The sequence below is a fragment of the Acanthochromis polyacanthus genome, chromosome 2, assembly GCF_021347895.1.
Source record: "Acanthochromis polyacanthus isolate Apoly-LR-REF ecotype Palm Island chromosome 2, KAUST_Apoly_ChrSc, whole genome shotgun sequence".
NCBI lineage: Eukaryota > Metazoa > Chordata > Actinopteri > Pomacentridae > Acanthochromis > Acanthochromis polyacanthus.
The window spans coordinates 27,920,932-27,941,815 of record NC_067114.1 but is presented as its reverse complement, the minus strand read 5'-3'; the positions used below and the strand labels follow the sequence as shown (position 1 = coordinate 27,941,815).

The 20,884-nt window shown below is 41.3% G+C and overlaps 1 protein-coding gene across 1 annotated transcript in view; it reads right to left on the bottom strand.

Moving 5' to 3' along the window:
• The window catches only part of si:ch211-186j3.6 (neural-cadherin), a 416,158-nt gene that overhangs the window by 210,255 nt on the left and 185,019 nt on the right, over window positions 1-20,884 (bottom strand). The window contains exons 9-13 of the mRNA XM_051944931.1: window positions 11,724-11,892; window positions 10,795-10,965; window positions 10,080-10,252; window positions 7,976-8,143; window positions 515-764 (exon numbers count right to left, since the gene is read on the bottom strand). Of these exons, the coding sequence (XP_051800891.1) occupies window positions 515-764; window positions 7,976-8,143; window positions 10,080-10,252; window positions 10,795-10,965; window positions 11,724-11,892 (931 nt within the window). The remainder of the gene's footprint in view (window positions 1-514; window positions 765-7,975; window positions 8,144-10,079; window positions 10,253-10,794; window positions 10,966-11,723; window positions 11,893-20,884) is intronic.

Here is a 20,884-nt window from a genome sequence, read left to right as displayed (position 1 = left end):
TTTATCTGTATTTTGCAAATTAATCAACTACATTCTGTTCTATTTTTCTACTAGCATGCAGTTCATTTCACACAAGTAGACAAGAAATGACAAAATTGGACATTTTTGTTGTTTTGTTTGCAAACCACTTTACTGTCTGTAACAACATAATTATTCTTTCACAAAAAAAAATGTGTTTCCTCTCAAAGTGTCTGTGTTGGTATGACTTGTGTGTCTTTAAAACACTGTCCTCATACATTTTTCCTATTTTTTTAAGCTGCATCTGCCTAATTATGTTGTTGTTGGACAGACTCTTAGTCTGAGAATCAACTTTGCATTTACTAATTAAATAAATATTATTTACCACCTACAACACAAACAGAATCGTTATGCCAAAGAACTAAGTGTGGCTCTCACGTACACAAGAACACAACGGTGATGATGTAAAATACATGGAGGAATGAAAGCATGACATTTTGGATTTAGTAAAACAAATGAAATAAAACATAACGGGAAAGATTTACAAAAAGCTCACCAGTGACATTGATGTAGACTATGGTGAAGGCAGCCAGTGGAACAGCAGCGACATTTTGAGCCCGGACCCGCAGCATGAAATTCCTGGTGGTCTCATAGTCCAGCGGCTCTGCAACCAGGATGGAAGCTGAACCGTCTTCTCGGTTGGGGGTCAAGTAGAAGCGAACTGGCATGTTGGTCTCTGGCACCATACCATCTTCCAAGTTGTAGGTTACCCTGGGATCTCCAAGGGGCGATGTGGCTTTGATGGTCTTTGATGAACAGAGACAACAGGGGAAACAGTAAAGATAAAATTTTAACATAATTGAACAACTCAATTATTGTAGTCGGTAAACCACACTCCAAACTCAAAGTGGCTAAAGTCATTTCATTGTCATGTAGTATAATTCCCATTATGTAAGCTAAGACTAACTTCCCAAAAGTTCTCCATTTGTCATTGATCAAACTAATGACAAAGCATGAAATGTAGCTGTCATTGTAGATTTGACTTTAAACTAAAGGGAAAACTTTACAGTCTGCCAAAATGCAAACGATAAACAATAATCGTAATCTATAGAAGCTATCTCTAACACTATCACAGTTGAAACAGATTTTATAATGCACATTGATAACTGTAAACCAGTAAGTATTACAAAAATAAATCAATACTGCATACCCCCAGTTACTACCCTACATCCCATCACAGGCCTAAACATTTTTTCCCCCTTTTCTTCTTTTTAATGACTTTAGAATGCTCAGGAAACCATACAGTTGAATAAAGTATCAAACACAGAGGGAATTTTGCTGTCAATATTAAAAAAAGTTCACTTTAAAGGAACATACAGGGGCTGTTAGTCATTATTTAAAATAGTATCTGCACATTGGTACCACTGTCGAAAAAAATAACCCAATTTTAACTCGCATTGTACTTAATAAACACGAAAAACAATCAGAGAGCGCAGTACTCCACCAAGGCAGCTCAGTCATTGTATGATTTCCGACGGATAAGTCCTGATAAGTCCATAGCAGTGAATTTGTAGTAGGATGTTGCTCTTGTGATGACTGCTTTAGTTGCATTGTTTCATTTCAATTCATTAGTTCACCAGTGACATTAACGATAAACAATAATGGATTGCTTACAACATTAATATTGTAAGCAATACATGTCAGTAGTCATCAACAGTAATCATCTGAACTATGACAATTAAAATGTATTTCTATTAGCCTAGCCGTGCTAGACAACCCACAGCAACGAATTTAATTCTCTGCCAGGGTGGGTCTAGTTACCCTCCATAAGGCTCGAGGCTGGATTCTCCTAAAACTGGCCGGACCAATCACCATGAAGTGTAGAGTCAGAAGGCGGGCGTAACTAAGTGACGACAGAGGCATGACGATTCTGACAGAAACAACCGGCGCACAATAAACAGTTATCTTTCGACTCGGCTTTGGCCACAGCCCTTAAAGATTTGAAGCTAAAATTCAACTTGAAAGATAAACAAAGGACGGCACTGAAGTGTTTCACTGAGAAGAAAGATGTATTTGGACGGGATATGGCAAATCCTTAATATACCAGTTGGCTCCACTGGTTTGGAAGCTAATGGGACTTAGCCACAATCCGCCGGTGCTCTAGGAACTACCTCAGCCTATTCGTTGCGTTGATTGGTTGTATACCTACCCAATTGCTGCAGAGTGATTTGACAGACAACCTTTTAGCCCGCCTCCCTCCCTGTCGAGCGGTCCTAGACCCTTGCGTCTTCAGAACATGGGTCTAGCGCGGCTAGGCTATATTTCTATAGCTCTTTACAAGAACCCAAAGGGTGACTAAAGTGCTTCACATGGAAAAACAAGAGAATAACTTAATAACTTAAAAACAATACAGTAACTTAAAACAGGAAAAGGCAATCACACTCACACTCACATCTGGACTCCAGTTGCAAAGAGGGCAGTTTTAATCAAAAAGACCTTATATATGCTATTATACTACAAATGATTTATGTCTCCTTACTTTGTACCATCAGAGGTATAATAGGACATATAAATTCCATTTCCTGCTCATGATTTTGTACCAAAAATCACAAAAGTATAAAAACAGTGAAAATGTTGTGTTACTCTCATTTCATTTCCTCTTGAATTTAATACACCACAAGTCACCCAAGTTTAATTGTTTCTTTCATATTTGTATCTACAGACAACACACGTTTTAGGAAAATATATATTGAGAGGATATGGACAGGTAGAGAAACGTGAAACAGATTAAATACTACTGGGTTCCAGCTGGATCCCAAGTGTACAGATTAAGAGGTTTTGCCACGTGTACTGATGAGGGTTAAATCATGAAGGAATTCATGGAATGTGATTCATAGTTTTGTAAACAATTTGTAATTCAGCATAAAAAGTGATTAAAAAAATCATAGTTTGGTTTCTTCATTTCTTTTCATATCACGTCTTCTAAATTATAGAGAATACTGATAAGAGAATTGTTAAGTATCAGTTTCAATAACCCATATCGGTATCAATAAAATCCTAACAATATCCACCAATAACAACATTTTAAATTCAGTAAACTAGCAATGTGTGTGTAATTTCTACACACCAATTCTATTTAACTTATATAATATATGCATAAATGATTCTTAAGTTACACACCTAAAAATGACACATCATTTAAGGTATGGGAATGTGTGGTCATGTTTGTGATGTGCATTGTTTTTATTTGCCCCCGTTCAGGTTAAAGCTGATGCTTACCAGCCGAATCCTCAGCTGTCAACATAATACATTTTGCACATACATTATACATAATGTCTATTACTTAGCATTGTGTTAGCTAGCTAGCTAACGTTACCTGATAATACTAAAATGACAATGTGCAGTGGGACAACTAAGGTCAGGTGAACGACAAAAAAGGATAGTGCCACTCTTTCAATTTTTAAAAAGCTACAATTGTAGTGGGTATCAGGCAACATTACACCCACTGTTGAAGTTAGCTAGGGAGCATCTATTAAAAATTCCTAGCTAGTTAGTTAATTTAAAAAAAAATTCTAAAGGATAGAAACACTTACATTATGATACCAGATAGTGTGTTACAGTTGAATGAGCCTAAAATATTGCTATTACCCAAACTTATCTGGGCTCCAGACTGTGACTAAATGGTCGCATTTTGCTACCAAAATTTGAGCGAATGCGAATAAATGTTTCATCTACTCACGCATGTGCGACCAGTAAGTTTGCCGATTTTTTAAAAATTACTACTGAATATTTTTTGTTGCTGACAAACATCTGCTCCACACTTCAGCACGGTAGACAGTAACGCGCAAATGACAGCAACTCTAAAAGAAGAAGAAAGTAGACGAACACTAAAAAAGAAGAAGGCGGGCCAATGTGTGTGAGAGCAGGGGGCGAATTACGGTGAAGCTCCTGGTGTTTCACAGAGCCTTTATTTACGTTCAGCCTTATTTTAAACTGTCCTTCCCTGCTTTCTTGTCTCTATTCCAGCTGCTTCTAATTTTAGACATCCTTTGCTCGACAGCAACAGCATGTAACAATTTTCTTTCATTTTTACGGGAATTTTCGGACTTTTCGGAAGCGTCTTCGTCATGTCAAGAAACCTCTTCTTAGAGAAACACTTCCTGTGCCGCTGAAATGGTCACAAAATAAAAGCCCATAGCATTAAAAATACGCCTTCAAAATAAAAGCCTTTAGGAAACGGTTATTTTGACACTAGCAAAACAAAGACTTGCCAAAATTGATGAACTGATCAACAGACCTTCATGAGTAATTTACACGTGGTTCAGTATAAATACATAATGTGCACATGCCTGTACTCAGCACAAGGTCTTTTTTGTTACAGATTTCATCTGTCAGAAATCATACATCAACTGAGCAGCCTTGACGGAGTACTGTGCTCTGAGTGCTTTTATTATGTTGTGTCAAGTGCTGCACAATAAAATATGAACTGAAAACACAGTTTCTGTATTTATTGTGCAAGAATTTATCAGTAATACATTGAAAATAGGAGGAAATGTGAATATTTACTTTGCAAGTCGATTTTGGTGTGCGCCCCTAAATTTTCTGCTTCCACTCCTAAAATTTTAAGTTAGGGGCCACTGTGCTCCTTGGAAAAAAAGTTAGTCTGGAGCCCTGCTGATATAAAACACAGTGTTTTTATTCACCTACCACAAAATCCTACCCACTGCACTGTGTGAACCTCTGACCACAAGAGAATGATCTAGAAATTTCCACAAAGGACAAATGGGGAAATGAATCAACCAGCTGCTGGGTGAGAGCAGTAACTGAACTGGGTGAGAGTAACTGAACCCATAACAACACCTTTGACCTAGCATGAACAGCCCAGCACAATGACCTAAGAAATCAAGAATTATGATGCAATTATGTGTTTACAGAAACATCCCAGTGACCCTATGATCTTTAATTCAACCAAGATGTTGATGCAACATCACTGCCTCAGTCTACTCTCATCTGATCCCAGACAGATAGTGAGCGTATCACATCTGAAGTAAAAAATCAACTCTTTGGTATTTTATGCATTCAGATGTAAATGTGAGCTCTCACAACTGTTGATTTTTGGAACTGGACCATGTTCAGCCATATCCTGCTTCAACAGGCCGGCCAAGGCAATATCATAGGGTGTCTTGGGTATCAGCCATGACAAAAGTCAGTGTATTTGCTTAGTCAATATAGGTGAAATACACCTATGACATCAAATTCAAAATCCATGTGATTAGCTTTAGGTTCAGTTGAAAGTGCTGCTTCAGTCTGTCAGACAAGATTAGTGGGTGCAGAGGAGAAATCTGAAAAGAGAACTCGTGAATGTTTTACTACCCTCCAGGTGCAGATACAGAAAGTTTCAAAGTGTGACAATGGCATCATCTGTCCCTCTTGCCAAAAGCGGGCTGTCGAGGATTCAGAACCTGCTTACATCACCTGAAATCAGAATGACAAATGGACCTCCAATCATTAGGAGAGGATGGATGAGGGACTTTGGGGAGGGGGACCTTGATTGATGTTTTCCACATTAACGGGACCAGCTGAGTATCTAGTGAGTGTCACATGAAGAGCAGAAAATCTCACTCAGTTAAGATGAGCAGTGTTTCAAAACCCTGCCACTGAGGTTGTTGGACCCTGAGCGCTTTCATGTGTTAGTATTCTGAAAAACGCCCCCCTCTTTGATGACTGCATTGTGTGTGATCTCCATCTAAGCATCACCTTCAGCTTGTCAAGCAGGAATGTTCTCACCATTCAATGTCTCACAGTAGATAAGAAATTCATCCAGCTTATTGGAGAGAGAGGTGCAGCCCGAGCATTTACCTCAGACAGGGTACACTGTATCCTAGCCAGTCAGTGATTTTATTTTTTCTTACTAGTGACATACTGAGAAAACAATCATCCAAATCAACCATTATAAATTTGAGCACATATGGGGAGATTTCAACAAATTCCTGAATAATATTACACACAATATCGATCACCTTATCCATATTTGTTTTTGGATGGATGCAAATAGCAGTGATAAATATTGTGGGAAATAAAATAAGACTCAAATAAACTGTGCTGTTGGTCACCGCGGTGCAATGCCCTCTTGGAAATCACCGACAATCACATGATCTAAGTCAGGGATGACCAGCAGATTCAGATCTTTAAAAAGTGGTGGTAATTTGTGTTGCACAGATTTTTCATGTGTTTCTAATTACCAGTTTTGAGGCTGGAAAAATACTGCATGCCAGCAGTGACCCTCAGGACAGAAATGAAAATGTAGACAGCTGCTGCTGAGCTTCAACTGATGTGTGTGTATTCAAAGTACTGAAAAATGATTTACCTAAATGAAAAAAAAAAATTTCATAGTCCATAATAATGAACACTAAAATATCGGTAAGTCTGAAACTGTGAGACTAGACAATAACTGACTGAAATCCTGTGGGATCAAAGGGAAATACACTCTGCTCTTCATTCTGCTTTCTCACTAAACTAATTATGGAGAGACTATTGGAAGCTGTTGCCATGTACCCCCCAATTAAAATCAAAAGTGCCATCTCGGGCGTGACGGGGCTTACCTATGGTGACCTAGCTGTATCTTTTCAACTTGCAGAGCACAGCAGCTATAATAATGAGACACCTCGTGAGGCATGCTGAACTGGCAAACATGTCTGACGGCTGCATGTTCAGAGATATCACAACTCATTGAGAGTTGGTGTATCTTTGGGGAACAGCCAAATCAACGCCAAACTGCCATCTCAGTTAATATAGCATACAACAGAGACTGTGCTCTTTTCCCATCCTTTATCAACATCTCTCACAAACACAAACTCTCATATTCCCATGTAAAGTACTCTCCTTTGTTATTTGATTTCCATCCTTTGAGCTGCAATATTCATCAGTAACTTTAATGGACTTAATTGCTTTGGAGAGAGCCTTAGAAATGACTGATTAGTTGAAAATGTGTGACCGACATGAAAAGGCAGTGCTTATGAATACTGAAGTGCAGTTAACGGGATACATATGAATCACACAAGTAATGAATCAGTGGATTCAAGGGTGTTTGTGAATGTACACATTTTACTACTGCTGTGGTTGCCACTCTCCTGCCATACCACAAACACGTTACACATTTACACTCTTTTTGTTCTCACCATTGATTAGGATTATCTGAACTTTCAAAAATAACAAAAAAATAAAAAATAAAAAATAACAAAAAACACCAAAGCTGTGATAAGAAACTACATAAAGCAGACCGCTAGTCCTCCCTTAAGACGTGTTTGGAAACAAGGGGTTCGAGATAAGGAGAACATAGGGGATTAACATGCAACAAGCATCTCTGGCCAGAAATAAGCTGAGAATTTTCGCAGTACCGCAGTATGTGTTTTATCTTGGTGCCACGATGTCAAACACTGTTATGCTTATGTTGATTTAATCTTAACGTAATTTTTAATATTAAATTTATGAGAAGAAAGATTGTTTTTTTTGGTATACTTATCTGTTAACACGTACTCCTATTCCATATTAATATTATGGTTGAAAAACAGTGTGCACACAACTCCTGAATTGACATAAATCTGCTCTAAGTTAGCTTATTTTTTATTGTTAATTTTTTATGCTTGTTTGCTTTTTACTAAGAATTGTCTGCGTACTCATCTACCTACTGTTAAAAATGTTTATATTGCCACATTAGGTCCTTGGCAAAACTAAGTTTGCCCTTAATTAGAAAATTTAAAAAAAAACAAACAAAAAAAAACACTGAGACTATGCATTTGCAAATTGTTGCCAACAAAGTTAGAAGCCCAGATTTCCCCACTGCCAACACGGCAGTATCTTTTTCATTCACTTTTATTTCACTGTAAGATAACATTTGAATAATACATGGATTGCCTATTTTTACGCATTAAAATGGATGAATATTTTTTGACTGAAAATACATCCATATGTGTTGCCTCCTCTGTGTATGAAGTACCATATTTTCAGATAAACATACCACGATGGGTGTATCTCGGACAGTGTTTTCTGGTATGACCACGCTGTAGCTGTCTTTTTCCCACTGTGGAGGCTGGTTCTTCACATTGGTGATGGTGACTGCCAACTCCACCGAACTGCTCCTGTTGCCCCCATCTGTAGCCACAATTTCCCTGGTGATGTAAGTCCTCTGTGGCAAAATGTCAAAACTGCTTAATTGTGTGTTGTTATGATGGCAATTAGGGTGACACAGTGATAATTGTAGCTTCCTTAAAGGGGAACTTCATTTTTTTTCAACCTGATGTCTGTTTTCATATGTCATTTCATACATGTGAGTGACGGAGAAATGAATTTTTGACATAGCTCCAGTATTTAGCCACAGGCAGCTTCGCAGCTCAGATAGCGAAAAGTGTGGGGCAACTGTCCCCCCACGTCAAAGTCCCCCTAACATGCTTTTTTTCCCACACTGACCGGCTCGGATAGTCTCAACGAGTGTCCCACAACATACTAGAGATGAGAAGTGAACGAAAACCTCCACATTACTTGGCGATCGCTATTTGTTGTAGTCTGTATCCAAATCTCGGGACGCTAGAAAGCAAATCTCGTTCCGAAATCGCGCGATAGCTCGAGCCAAAACACCGGTGGGGGAAAATTCATTTCTCCATCACTCACATGTATGAAATGACATATGAAAACAGACCCCAGGTTGAAAAAAAAACAAAGTTCCCCTTTAAAGGCTGATGAACATTGTGAATCGAGATCACACAGATTTTAGAAAACAATCTATTTTCTGCACTTCTGTGCAGGAAGAAATTGACTGTAGGCTGTGTCCGAGTAAACACAAACATACTTGAAGATAAGTATTTTGATTGAAAGGCATGGCTCACTCTGGAGCAGCAGAGTTTTGTAACCCTAACAAGAGAAATTTAATTTATCCATTACAATCAGAGGAAATGATCTGTCCTAGTAACTAAAGTGGAAAAACAACAGCAAAACAACTTAACCAAGTGTCTGTACTCCAAATGTGGGTTAACTTCCAAGTGCTAGAGAAGAATGAAGAAAGACAGAACAATCTGAAGTTCCCTGTTTTGTGATTTTGTTCAATGTCCTCTGCTTTATGCACCTTGTTACAGACAAGACATTCTTGGTGTTTCAAATCCATGCATGATAGAATAGATTTCCAGACAGTCAGTTCTCCACCATCAGAGATCAATTTTCAAGATATTTTGTGCTGCAAAAATGTTCTAAATTTCAGTTTTTGCACTTAGTATTTAATAGACTGGGACTGTCACATTGGCAAAGGCTGAAGTAAAAAAATGATTAGCAGTGCCTGCTTGTGTACTACATTTTATGCAGTTGTACTCATTAGTGGAAAAAAGTTGGTATCTTCAAACATGGAAATGTTCTAGTAAACAATTATCTCAGTCTAGCATGCTGGCATGGTGCCAGGTGGTGTTAGTATGAGATTCAAAGTGCCGAGCATACAAACGTTCTTTCCTCTTGGCTCTGGAAGATGGTATGTTACTGACTGTTGGGCTTTTATCACTATGGTACTCATCTGAGCTGCAGACTTGTTTTTCACAGACTACGTGGCAATTTTGTCAATCACTTGTTCATGCCCACACCAAGATTAGTTGTCTCTTGCTAGTGAAGCTTAGAAGCAGTGAAGTGAGGGAAATATCTGAAATTCTTCTTCAGACAATATAAAAGGCATCAGTAAAGACATTATCACATATGTTGGCTATCTGTCTGCTACTGGCAACTGCACACCTGCCCCTGTACTGTTGGCAATTGGATGCAAACATAGGGTACTTGTTCTTCTGGCCATATACTGGAAGAAGCAGCATGCTGTTTAGTTGCAATCTGAAGTTCATTGCGAACCTGTTATGAGTTATTGAGTAGAATTATGAAATTACACAATTTCCTTGAATAGCTTTTGTGCCAGTGAAGCTTATAAGCCTGATTAGCTCTAAGAGCATCCAATCATCTTTGTACAAAAATCCAAAAATAAGAAGGATTATGCAGGTTATTCATATATTTTCTATGGTGGAGGCTTTTTAAATAGTGAGTGGAAAATGTGCCTAATGTGGTTTCTCATTAACCCTGTGCGTACAGTATGTGTGTACCTGTGAGATGGGCTGGTTGACATACACCCATCCTGTCATTGGGTTGACCCTGAGGTACTCCGGCTGTTCGCTGGACATGGAGTACATGATGGCTGCATTGGTGCCAAAGTCATCATCATGAGCTGCTACACGCAAGAAACTAGTTCCAATCATGGTGTCCTCACGAAGGAAGTCTATGGAAGCAGAAAAAGTAGTGTGCTTTACACCTCAATGACTCTGTGAGGCCTTCATTTGCAGTCTTTTTTACAGCACAGTGGGCAAGTGAGCGCACTGTGCTGTGACTTCAGAAAACAAAAGCTAATTAAGAGGTATCTACTCCAGTTTACCCACCATATGTCACATTCAGGAAAACTGCTGCAAACAAAGAGCAGTAGCTAATAAAGAAATGCATTCACTGACTTGACAACATACAGCATATGCAAAGAAAAAAAACAAATGCAGAAACACAACACACTTCAAGTCATGCACAACCAAATCAAACTTTGTCGCAATAAGAGAAGAAATTCATTAAAAAGTGAACACAGTAGTAATCAGTTAATGTTTTACTTTAGGTATAGACAGAATGCAGGAATCCTGGAATGAAATCAAAGTGTTTGCATGCACAGTTTTGTTGTCCAAAAAATGGGTTTGTTTTCTGAATCTGCATGAATTTTCATTTGTAGTATAGCAGGTTTCTGTCAGTGTACCTATAGATTTAATGTATGTACCAACTTACACTCATATCGAATGTTTTCAAACTTAGGACTGTTGTCATTCTGGTCCAAGATGAGGATGTTGAGCTGACAAATGCCAATCAGTGGGTCAGCTGCCTGGTCAGTGGCAGTCACGGTCACCGCATACTCCCGCTGTCGTTCACGATCAAACTTCCTGGCTGTCACAATTACTCCTAGAGAGACAGAGATAAGAAGTTTGATCAAATAGCCAAATCACACCAAAGACTGCTGTGTCTGCCTTCCCCAGAGTGTTTGCAATTTAACACTAAAATGATATCCCGGCTTGCCTTGAAGCTAAACTTTAAACATGGAAGAGCAGTTGGAGAGCAGAGCAGTGAAGAAAATGACAGTTTCTTAAAAGTGGTTGTCTTCAAATCCAAAAAGAATTATCTTGTAGTGATGACATTTACATTATTTCCTGCTCCACTGAAAATACTGTTGTGGATGAACTGAAAAGTGTCTTGTATTGTACTTGGTTATAGTTTTTGGCATTATATGTAAAACTCTGACTTGATGACATGTAAAAATGTTTAAAAATCAGATAATACAGTGAGTTGGACTAAAATATGCTTCAAAGACACAAAAAGAGGAGCAAAATGCTGTTGAGTTTATGTTGTGTGAAAGCTAGGCAAAAGTGATCAAACAGCCTTAAGACATTTAGTATTTACTACAAGACCAGGCACTAAACTTTCGCATTATGATCTTTTATTTTAGCTACAAAATAACTGGCACCAAAAACAAACTACAGCATCTTAGCTTTAAGTTTACGTAAACCAGTAAACTTGCAGTCATACTGTATGCATTGTTGTATTCTATCAACATGGCAGGTACGCAGAATGGAATTAGGTCTACCTGAGAACATCCACTGGGAGAGGGAGGGTTTGTGTACTTGCGAATGTTTGTACAAGTGACTATTTGTGTGTTTCAGTACCAGTATCTGGGTGTATGCTGAATGCAGGCACAGTGGAGTCTTTGTGCATGAAGCCATATGTGACCCTGCCATTGGAGCCCTCGTCAGCATCTACGGCATGAACTTGCAGAACAAATGTTCCTGCTGGCTGGTTCTCCAGGACTGATGTGCTCTCTCGGTACTGCTGACACTGAGGAGAATGAAAGCAGTGAAGAGAACAGAAGCGAGGAAGAGAAGACCACAGCAGTGTGAGAATGGAGAAAATTAGATCAATACTCCATGCCATTGAAATTGTAAGCACAAATGCATGGGAGGTGAAATGTTATTTATGTTGAAAGGACACATCTAAGATCACTATAACTACTATAATACTACTGACTGCAATATACATCGAACAGGCATAACATTATGACCACCTGCCTAATATTGTGTTGGTCTTCCTTATGTTGTCAAAAATGCTCTTGCTCCTTGGGCCTGGATAAGAGGACCTCACAGGGTGTCCTATGGAGTCTGGCACCAGGACGCTGGCAGTGAATCCTTTGGGTACTCTGAGTTGTGCAGTAGGGCCTCTGGGAATCAAACTTGTTCCACTGCATCCTGTTGATGCTTGATCAGAATGGGGGCTAGGAAGTTTGGAGGTCAAATCAACATCTTAGGCGATTTCCTTGTTCCCCAAGATGTTCCTGATTATTTAATGTTTTTGCGATGTGGTGGTGGGTGCATTTTCCTGCGGGGGTAGGTCAGTGACATTTAGTATTGCTATTTACATGAAGGAGTGTGCTGGTTCTGGAGCAATGTTTGAGTGTCCTAAGTGTCGTCAACATGGACACGAAAATCCAAGGTTTTCAAGCAGAGCAACACATAGTACCAACATCCATCCATCCATCCATCCATCCATTTTCCTCCGCTTATCCGGCCGGGTCGCGGGGGCAGCAGGCGAAGCAGGTCGTTCCAGACGTCCCTCCCCCAGCGACGCTTTCCAGCTCTTCCTGGGGGATCCCGAGGCGTTCCCAGGCCAGACGAGATATATAATCTCTCCAGCGAGTTCTGGGTCTGCCCCGGGGTCTCCTCCCAGACGGACGTGCTCGGAAAACCTCCAGAGGCATCCGAATCAGGTGGCCAAACCACCTCAACTGGCTCCTTTCGATGCGAAGGAGCAGCGGCTCTACTCGAGCTCCCTCCGGATGTCTGAGCTCCTCACCCTATCTCTAAGGCTGAGCCCAGCCACCCTACGGAGGAAGCTCATTTCGGCCGCTTGTATCCGCGATCTTGTTCTTTCGGTCACTACCCAAAGCTCATGACCATAGGTGAGGGTTGGAACGTAGATGGACTGGTAAATCGAGAGCTTCGCCTTACGGCTCAGCTCCCTCTTCACCACGACGGTTCGGTACAACGCCCGCATTACTGCTGACGCCGCACCAATCCGCCTGTCCATCTCCGCTCCATTTTCCCATCACTCGTGAACAAGATCCCGAGATACTTAAACTCCTTCGCTTGGGGAAGCAACTCCCCCCAACCCGGAGGAAGCACTCCACCGGTTTCCGGCAGAGAACCATGGCCTCGGACTTGGAGGTGCTGATCCGCATCCCTGCCGCTTCACACTCGGCTGCAAACCGCTCCAGTGCGTGCCGGAGGTCACGGTCTGAGGATGCCAACAAAACCACATCATCCAAAAAGCAGAGAAGCGATCCTGAGGCTCCCAAACCGAAAACCCTCCCCACCACGACTGCGCCTTGAAATCCTGTCCATGAAAACCACAAACAGGATTGGAGACAAGGGGCAGCCCTGGCGGAGTCCAACACCCACCGGAAACGTGTCTGACTTAATGCCGAGTATGCGGACACAGCTCTCACTTTGGTTGTACAGGGACCGAACGGCCCGTAACAACGAGCCTCGGACCCCATACTCCCGCAGTGCCCCCCACAAAGCCCCTCGGGGGACACGGTCGTAGGCCTTCTCCAGATCTACAAACACATGTAGACTGGCAGGTCATACTCCCATGACCCCCTCAGCAGCTCCGCAAGGGTAAAGAGCTGGTCCGCTGTTCCACGACCGGGACGGAATCCGCATTGCTCCTCCTGAATCCGAGGTTCGACTATCGGTCGGATCCTCCCTTCCAGCACCCTAGAGTAAACTTTCCCGGGGAGGCTGAGAAGTGTGATACCGCGGTAGTTGGCACACACTCTCCGATCCCCCTTTTTAAAAATAGGGACCACCACCCCGGTCTGCCACTCCCCAGGTACTGTACCCGATGCCCACGCGACATTGTATAGACGTGTCAACCAAGACAGTCCAACAATGTCCAGAGCCTTCAGCATCTCAGGGCGAATCTCGTCCACACCTGGCGCCTTGCCACCGAGGAGCTTTTTAACTACCTCGGCGACCTCTGCCACGGATATGGACGCAGATACCCCCGAGTCTTCAGGCTCTGCCTCCTCCATAGAGGACGTGTTTACCGGGTTCAGGAGTTCCTCGAAGTGCTCTTTCCACCGCCCGACGATATCCCCAGTACGGGTCAACAGTTCTCCACCCCGACCATACACAGCCTGAGCGAAGCCCTGCCTCCCCTTCCTGAGGCGTCGAATGGTTTGCCAGAACTTCCCCGAGGTCGACCGAAAGTCCTTCTCCATGGCCTCCCCGAACTCCTCCCACACCCGAGTTTTAGCTTCCACAACTGCCGCAGCTGCCGCCCTTTTGGCCAGCCGGTACCTGTCAGCTGCTTCAGGAGACCCCCGAGCCAACCAGGCTCGAAAAGTCTCCTTTTTCAGCCTGACGGCCTCCCTCACCGCTGGTGTCCACCAGCGGGTCCTTGGATTGCCCCACACAGGCACCAGTGACCTTCAGACCACAGCTCCTAACAGCTGCTTCTGCAATGGAGGCTTTGAACATGGACCACTCAGAATCCATGTCCCCAACCTCCCCCGGGATGCAGGAGAAACTCTTCCGGAGGTGGGAGTTGAAAACCCTACGGACAGGGTCCTCCGCCAGACGTTCCCAGTTCACCCGCACTACACGTTTGGGTTTACCAGGTCTGTCCGGCAGTCTTCCCCGCCATCGGATCCAACTCACCACCAGGTGGTGATCAGTTGACAGCTCTGCACCTCTCTTCACCCGAGTGTCCAAGACATACGGCCGCAGGTCTGACGATACGACTATAAAGTCGATCATCGACCTTTGGCCTAAGGTGCTCTGGTACCAAGTACACTTATGAGCAACCTTATGCTCGAACATGGTGTTTGTTATGGCCAAACCATGACTAGCACAGAAGTCCAATAACAAAACACCACTCGGGTTCAGATCGGGCAGGCCGTTCCTCCCAATCACCCCCCTCCAGGTTTCTCCATCGTTGCCCACGTGAGCGTTGAAGTCTCCCAGGAGAACTATGGAATCCCCGGGCGGTACCCCTTCCAGGACCCCACCCAGAGACTCCAAGAAGGCCGAATACTCTGAACTGCTGTTCGGCGCATAAGCACAGACAACAGTCAGAGTTTTCCCCCCTGCAACACGAAGTCGCAGAGAGGCGACCCTCTCGTTCTCCGGGGAGAACTCCAACAAAGCGGCGCTCAGGGGGCTTGTGAGTATCCCCACACCCGCCCGGCGCCTCTCACCCTGGGCAACTCCGGAGTAGGAGAGAGTCCAACCCCTCTCCAGGATTCTGGTTCCAGAACCCTTGCTGTGCGTGGAGGCGAGCCCAACTATATCTAGCCGGTATCGCTCCACCTCCCGCACCAGCTCAGGTTCCTTCCCCGCCAGTGAGGTGACGTTCCACGTCCCCAGAGCTACTGCCTATTGCCCAGTGGGCATAGCACCAACCCCGACTTCCTGCCCTGTAGGTGGTGGGCCCACTGGGCGGGTACCAACATGATCAACATAATTCATTTTTCCTGTCAGTGGTCATAATGTTGTGGCTGATCAGTGTACATTGAAACAAGAACAGTCCTAAATAAAATAAATAAATAAATAAATAAATAAATAAAATAAATAAATAAATAAAAACTCTCAACTAAAAATGTTATCATGGTTGTTGCAAGGAGAGCTGAAGGTAGCATGGTGAGGGACAGGGAGGACAAAGCATTATTCTAGCAAAACAATAAAAAAAAAGTTAAAAATGTGATGGAAAAATAGGAAGCTATTTATTTTCAGTCTCCAAACAAATAGCAGTCTCTAAAATGAAAAACAAAAAAAAACAACAGTGGAAAACTTAAAAAAACAACAACTTTCTATTACTTCCAAAACTACAGCAATATCAGTTAGTAGAGTCTTGAGTGGTGCTGCCTTCAGTGCACCACTCCGCACTCGGCCGAGAGTTGCACAGACATGCAGCACACCTCCGTGAGGTTAAAAAAAAAAAAAAAACGTGCAGATGCTAAATTTGCGCCTGTGCCAAGTGAAAGCTCCGACCCAGGGTGTGCATTTCCATCTGACAATGGTAGTGGTGAGTTTGAAAACTTGTTTGCTTGTTTAACCCTGTGATTATCATATTTAATAAATATATGCAAGGGGGGGCGGTTGTTTTGTTTTGACGAGTGGATGTCTTTGAATAACTACACTGAACACACTATCATACCAAATTTACTAATGGTACAATTTGCCATGAGTAAAACGCTCTGTCAGGAAAATGTGCATTATTCCTGATATAATAATACCAAATCCAGTTAGAATATGGGATGCCAGATTAATTTCAGCACTTTTGGGACAACATTTTGAAGCTGTTCGGCCTTATCTTAGCAATACCTCAGTCGGGATGGAGCAGAGCTGACGTTAATTATCACTAATAATTATCGTCCAAGAAGCTACTCTTTGTATAAAGTCACCTGCTCTGGCAGCTCTTTATTTCTGTTGAACTCTGCTTCTAGACAAATAAAATAATGGAAAAACACACCTGAGATTGATGGTTTTCTATGTTTCACGTACCTTGAATGTTCAATAATGTCTGTACTTGTGTCAATGGTAAGGTTACCCTTTTAATATATTTCTTTAATGGTGCCAGAGCATTTTAACCATGGCAAAAAAATGTAAATGTTTATATTTGGTATGTTAGCGTGTTGAGTCTAAAGTTATTTGAGAACATCTAGTGGTGATTATTAAGGATTACCAGATTGTTTTAATTCGCCTCAGTGAAAGCCAGAACGTGGCTGTATGGATGGACAGAGTTTTGATAAAATGGCTCATAAGGCCAAAATGTTTCAGTTGTCATTTATTAACTGAAGTTGTTGACGACAGTCATGGTAGTCAAATTGGTCCTGCTAGCTAAACCACAAGGTATACTCCGTTATATTCATGGAGTTATTGTACAGTAATTGTACAAATATCAGTGCTATTGCTATTAGATTGCTATTGCTTACGTTGTATTTCTGTGTTGTGAAAAAAGCTCTGATGTCGGTTGCTTTTTTTTTTTGACATGTTCAATTGGGTGTTTGCTGAGATTTTATTATGAAAGAAGGCAAAGAATCAATGGCCGCACGCCAGTTGTTTAGGAGGCGGTAAACACAACGTAGCAAAATTGAAACTCTTCCAAGAAACACCACAGAAGAAGAGCGAGGTCATGACCCGGATTATCCATCCATGGCAGAATTCACTTGAATTAATAAAGAAAATAATCATAATTATAATAATAAATGTTTCCAGTCTACAAACAAGAAAGGTAATAAAATAAGGCTTCATATTGTGATATTTTCTTCTTTCGCTGCTTATTTACTGGGTTTTTGCTATAGTTTGAGTTGAGTTGAGTCATGAGACAAATTTATCGTGGTGGCTTTTTGAAGAGCTGGCTATCTGTGTTTTGTAATTTTTCATTTTACTCCTTGAGTTCTTTGTGCTAAAACTGTTTGATTTGAGTGGGAAATGGGCTGGTTAGGCTTAAAGTCAATATTCTCCCGGTCACGGATATACGATGCAGTTTGAATGGGTTGTCATGGTAACAGCTTGTGCTCCGATGTAACTCCAGCTATGGTCCTCAGTGACTCCTGGTTTATTCTTTTGTATTCAAAAATGGCTTAACCTTTATCTTATTTGCGATGAAGAGAGTTGAGCGGTTGGTTTATGTGCTGTCCCTGAGCTGTAAATCCTGTTGAGATGTAGGTGTTCCATTTGATATGCTGATTTCAACATGAAGTTCAACATCGTTAGGGGTTCGTAATTCATGTAAAAGTGTCGGCACAGCTCTCAAGCGGGTTTTATTCAATACATGACAATTACTTAAAACATGAAATAACTGTTATGCATTTTATAGTAGCATACCAAAAAGCAACATCAGTTACAGTCCATCATCCCAAGCACTTCTCAAAAAGTCACTTTTGCCAGTCTCCATCCCCCCACTTTTAAAAACAAACTGACGCCCTTGGCCATCACACACCACCAGCCCGCGCCACAGCCACCGCGCCCCACCAGGACAGCCGATCAAAAAACAAACAAAAAAAAACATATAGTTTCCTTAAGATTCTTCCTACCAAAATGCCTCGATTTATAGATACATAATCACTTGTCAATACTGAATATTCAAAATAGACAAAACAGTTGTGCTTCTTTTAAAACTGATCTTAATCACTTTGAATTGTATTGCACAGCTATTAGTCCAGTCAAATTTGACACATCAAATACTCCACTACCACATAAGAGTTGCTTGCCTCCTTTAAAAGCTCTAGTACAAGTTGGCTTTCACAAAGGACAAACTTTGACAGCTGATAGCCTTTTACATAAATGTCCTTTAAAATTGTTTGTTTTAATCAAACAAATGAATGTAACTTTAAGGAGTGCAATTTTGTCTGTAGTCACTGGAATCTTAATATAATAATTACAAAGCAAACATAAAATGGTGTGTGATTAATGTGTGCCTTCGACACAAAATGTACTCAGGGAGGGAGTTAGTGCTTCCGAAACAATGGTATAGTGCATAATAATTTAAGAGATTCAAGAACAATGTTTCGTTGCCTAAAAAGCACAAAGAAGAAGAAAGAAAGCACTGCATATGGAGGTCTTTCTTTCTCAAACCCATTAGTGCAGTAATAAACCTTATGTCAGCATGGTAAAAGTGAAGAAATAATACAGATTTGATGATATGCCTCGAGAATAGATTCTGCACAGTATGTATTGTGCTTTTACATCTCAAAAGACTTGAACTTTTTGAGGAATGTTGCTTTACTATAAAATATGTGGAATGAAAATAAAATGATACCAAATAACACCTTTTAAAATGAATTATTTGCTGTGTTGTTTGGAAAATGTTGAGGCATCCTGCAAAGAGATGCCCAAGTACCTACAGCTTGTCTGCAGCCATGCCAGCCAGCACAACCAGCAATTCTTCCCATAGTGCATTCTTGCTGTTATCTCTACTACTGCAGTGCTAGCTAAAAGTAAAAGGCATCACAATACAAATCTTTGAACTATTTATACAACACACTTCTTTGGAATCAGCAAAGATGCCAACTTTTGCTGTCCACTGTGCATCAGCGAGCCTTGCCAGCTAGTTCACTAGTTGTCCTTCCCTAGACCCCTTTCTGTAGGTATTAGCTACTGCATGCTCAGCAATACTTCACAAGACTTGACTTTTTGGGAGATGTTCTGTCCGAGTGATCAAAATATCTTGGCCCTTGTCAAAAATCATGCAGATCCTTACCCTTGCTCATTTTTCCTGTTTCCAACATATCAAATTAGAACTAACTGTTTTGTTGCTGCTTCAAATATGTCATCCCTTGACAGGTGCCATTGTAATGAAATGATTTCTGTCTGTGATTTCAGTGTTGTGGTCGACTGGTGTATATAACCAGAGAGTGACAAAAGGTTAAAATTCAGTAACCTACTTTCATCTTCAATTTAACACACTGCAATCATTGGAGCATCACAGATACGTCTCAAGTGCTTTCCAGTTATGTTGTGATGTAAGGTAGATGCTCCTTGAGTTTCAAAGATTTTAAACAATACGCTGAACATGTCAACATGTAAAAGAACATTTATTACCCTTATTTCAAAGATACTGTCTATTCAGTCAACGATCTCTACTGTGATTTAGTTCAGTGTTTCTCTCTGGGTCTCTTCATCTTTTTCTCTTACTCTCCAATAACTTTATCTCTCTTTATTTCCTGTCTCACTGGGGCATCATGCCTGATGTGCCACAGACCAAGAGTGAAAAAAATCCCACAGTAGTATGGTTGATGCCATTCTTTTGAAATCTAAATTAATGACAGGGGAGCTTTTTTTTTTTTTTTTTTTTAATCTCTCATGTTCCTTCAACCTTCCTGCCTCTTCTTGGTCTTTCTAGCTATTCTCCTCTGCTCTCCATTCTGCTATCATGCAACCATGTGTTTATCTTTATCTACTCTTTGAACCTTTCCATTTATAGGGACCAGAAGCTGTTTGCTTCCAAGCTTCTCACTTGGCTTTTGTTTGGTGAAGATATACGGGCAAAAGTCAGAAGAGTCAAATGGAATGCAAACGTGTAACATATGTTTAGTAAGTGTGAAACAAAGCACCCACAGGTTATAGGACAAAACATTTCACATGGAGTTAAAAAATCTTCAAACAAAGAGGTGACAGGAATAGTTGGAATGTCAGCAATGTTATACTCCAGTTTGAGAGGAGTGGGGTAAGATAAGAAATGATGACAAGTGACATTATTAGGTGGTTAAGTCTGTAATGATATGGGTGTTTCTCATGACTTTGGAGTAAAACACTCATCCCCTTTCTGTTAACATGGATTCCATTCCTAAAATCAAAGTACCAATTGATAAAAGAGTATAATCCAATATCAATTTCTTTATTCTTATCACAAACCATGTGACTGCAGGTACTAGGGCAGGTCATTAGCAGTGCATGGTTGAATGAATATAGCTGATTGCTTAAGCACTGAATTCTGTAATGACATTATGGAAGAAGGGATTTCTTTCCTCGAGCTACTGCTCCTTTACATTAAAAGGAGGCAGCTGAAGAGTGGAATGTGGGCAGAGAACACCTTGATATCCCCAAGGAGGAGCTGGAGAATGCGGCAGGACATCTTGGCTCACATACTTAGCCTTCTGCCACTGTGGCCCAGAAGCAGACTTTGAATGGGTGAATGGATGGATGGACACAGGGATAGGATTAGGCATGAACAAGTGGTTGAATTCAGCACACTCACCAAAGTTGGTGTGTTTAATTGCAATTGTGTCTGTGCATTGTGTCCGACGACAGAGATGCACTGTTGTGTG